The sequence below is a fragment of the Lipotes vexillifer genome, unplaced genomic scaffold (genome assembly GCF_000442215.2).
Source record: "Lipotes vexillifer unplaced genomic scaffold, Lipotes_vexillifer_v1.1 scaffold23, whole genome shotgun sequence".
Lineage (NCBI taxonomy): Eukaryota > Metazoa > Chordata > Mammalia > Artiodactyla > Lipotidae > Lipotes > Lipotes vexillifer.
Genome location: NW_006796283.1, coordinates 15,530 through 18,136, shown reverse-complemented (window position 1 = coordinate 18,136; position 2,607 = coordinate 15,530). Strand labels below are relative to the sequence as shown.

At 56.7% G+C, this 2,607-nt stretch overlaps 1 protein-coding gene across 3 annotated transcripts in view; it reads right to left on the bottom strand.

Moving 5' to 3' along the window:
- Positions 1-1,487: 1,487 nt before the first annotated feature.
- KLHL36 (kelch like family member 36) overlaps positions 1,488-2,607 on the bottom strand; it is a 12,927-nt gene continuing 11,807 nt past the window's right edge. For 2 of the 3 annotated variants that reach the window (XM_007468411.1, XM_007468409.1), the window contains exon 4: positions 1,490-2,198. In XM_007468411.1, coding sequence (XP_007468473.1) covers positions 1,643-2,198 — 556 coding nt within the window. In that variant the 3' untranslated portion in view covers positions 1,490-1,642. Of the gene's footprint in view, positions 2,199-2,607 lie in introns of all 3 variants that reach the window. The other variant, XM_007468410.1, reaches the window with a different exon arrangement.

The following is a 2,607-nucleotide window of genomic DNA, read 5'->3' as shown; positions in this document are numbered from 1 at the left end:
TCCATAGGCAGGGAACCAGCTAAATATGCAGACAGGTCGCCCGTCTCACGAGAGGGGGCAATCGTTTGGGTACCGAAGCTTTCACCTCCCAAGTGGCTCTCAGCTCTCCTGGTTACTAGAGGAAGAGGCCAATCAAAATCACAGTAAACCTTTGAGAGAAAGGAAAGGAAGTGTAGTAGAGAGACAAAAAAGGCAAAAAGAAGTTAACTGAGATTCTCATTCTAATAGCAGTGTTAACGATAAATCTGGAAGTGTTCTCGTCTCTGCAGTCAGATCTGCGCCTCAGTATAGATCACTAAGGCCTCCCTTGGCTCGTGATTAAAACCCACCCCATGCCCATCGTCCTGGTGTGACACAGCGGCTTGGGCACGAGTCTCAAACTCTCCTTAAACGGCACACGCTACCGTTGTGAGTTCTGGTAACTGCAGGAACCAGGCCGGGCCGGTCACGTATCTCGTGAGGAGGTGCAGAATCCACTTTCACAGCTTATACAGACTGAGAGAGCTTAACCCCTGGGAGGAGACCTGGCCATTATTTCATCTGTCACTTAACGAAGGGGGAAACAGCTCATGACTCGTTAAAGAAATGGGCGCCCAGCACAGAACTACTCGGCAGTGGACGGCCGGGACCAGGATCGGGCGCCAGAGTCAAGGGAGATGCTCGGACAACCTTCCCTTGTTGGGGATCCACGGGCCCTCACTCACTCGTGTGGGAGCTTCCCGTGGCTTCTCAGAGCTGGAGTCACAGAAAACAATGGCACATTCTGCGGGCTCCCTTTTTCTTTCCTGAGTGATAAATGGCGATCTGTGGGGCTCAGTACATCGTAATCTGAGAAACAGCGGCTTCCAGAAAAAAGAAACAGTAAAAAGACGAAAGCACAAATCATGGAATAAGGCGCCCTTTTTTACCTTTCTTCCTTGATTACCTATCCCCTTTTAGAATTCGGGAAGACGACCAACCAGGAGAAACAGGATTATTTAGAAGCAGCAGTCACCTGAGCAAGAAATCCCGGTGGGGAGACCTCTCTGGTGAGAAGTCCCACGGCTCGCCTGACTGCCGGCCCAGCTCTCGGTCACGCAGGCACCCTCTATGGGTCTCTGTGCTCCACCTGGAAAGACGCCCTTGCCAGTGATTTCCGAACATGGCCGACGCCCAGTCGTCCCAGGGACCGGCTAAAGGAGTTTCCAGGCTCCCCTACACCACTTCTGGTAGTTTCAGACTTGATAATTCTGGGGCGGGGCTCAGGAACCTGTTTTCTTCAAAGCTCAGCCAGGTTTGGGGAGGCGTGGACTAGGGAATCTGTAATGTCCCATCACAGCCCTTTGTTTCGACAGGAAAATCTCTGCGTCGCCCCTGCCCTGGCTGCTCTCTGGGGGGCGGTCGGGGGGATCACCCACGGGGGTTCGCAAGGTGGGAAGCAGCCCTGCGCAGACACAGGGGCTGCTCCTGCCTGGGCCCCGCTTTAATTATTCAAGCAAGATAATATGTCAAGTCATACAGAATATTTAATCGGTTACTGTGATATCACAGAAATACCAAGAATCATAAGAGTAAAAAAAGCTGCTAAGTCGTTGCTAATGGTTCCGGGATTCTACCAAGTGGCTGCTGCTCTCCAGACGCGCCGGAGGCGGCGTCGGCGGCGTCACTGGCCGCGGTCCTGCGGCCTCTTGCCCTTGCCCTTCTTTTTCTTGTCCTCCCGCCGCGGCTTCAGGGCGCACACGCAGGCGGACACGCCGGCGATGGCCTTGGGCAGGTCGGTGCCCTTGCTCCACTTGTCCTTCTCGCGGTCGTAGACCTGCACCGTCTTGGAGAAGGCCGTGTTCTCCCAGCTGTAGCCGCCCAGGATGTAGATGCGGCCCTCCCACACGGCCACCCCCGACTCGCTGTTGGCGTGCAGCAGCGGTGCCACGCGGGTCCACTGGTTGCACTGCGGGCTGTAGGCCTCCACGCCCAGCACGTCGAAGCGCTCCATGGACTCGAGGCTGTCGTCGCTGCCGCCGATGGAGTAGATGCTGTCCCCCAGGCTGCACATGCTGTGCCAGCCACGTGCCGTGGTCATGGGCCGCCGTTCTTCCCACACGTCTGTCCGGTGGTCGTAGCACAGCAGGTTCTTGCGGTAGGGGCCGATCTGGTAGTCGTGGCCCCCCGAGATGTACACGAAGTCTTTGTAGATGGTGCCCGCGTGGCCGTACGTGAACCTGTGGAGAGACAGATGGATGGACGGACCGACAGAGACAGAGGGGGAGCTCAGGGCTGCACAGGCTGGGCCTCCGTGAGCCGGGGACCCGGTCTTCTCCTCGGCAAAATGGGGACAAGCTGCCCTCTGAGGGGATGGGGAGGATGGGAGGGGGTGACAGACGGAGCAGGGCAGGTGACACACGGGGAGCTCTGTCCTCTCTCTGCCCATCTGAGAAGTGGGCATCATCACAAGACTGCATCTGTCTCATTAGGGCTAGAAACGCTACGCTACTGAGGCACACATGTGGCCCCGGTCCCATCACCCATCAAGCAGGGCCTGCAACAAAGTGCAGCTCCAATGACACGACACTGGAAAAGTGTCAGCCCTAAAGGGACAGTAAATATCAGTGGCTGGCCGCGGGTCAGGGG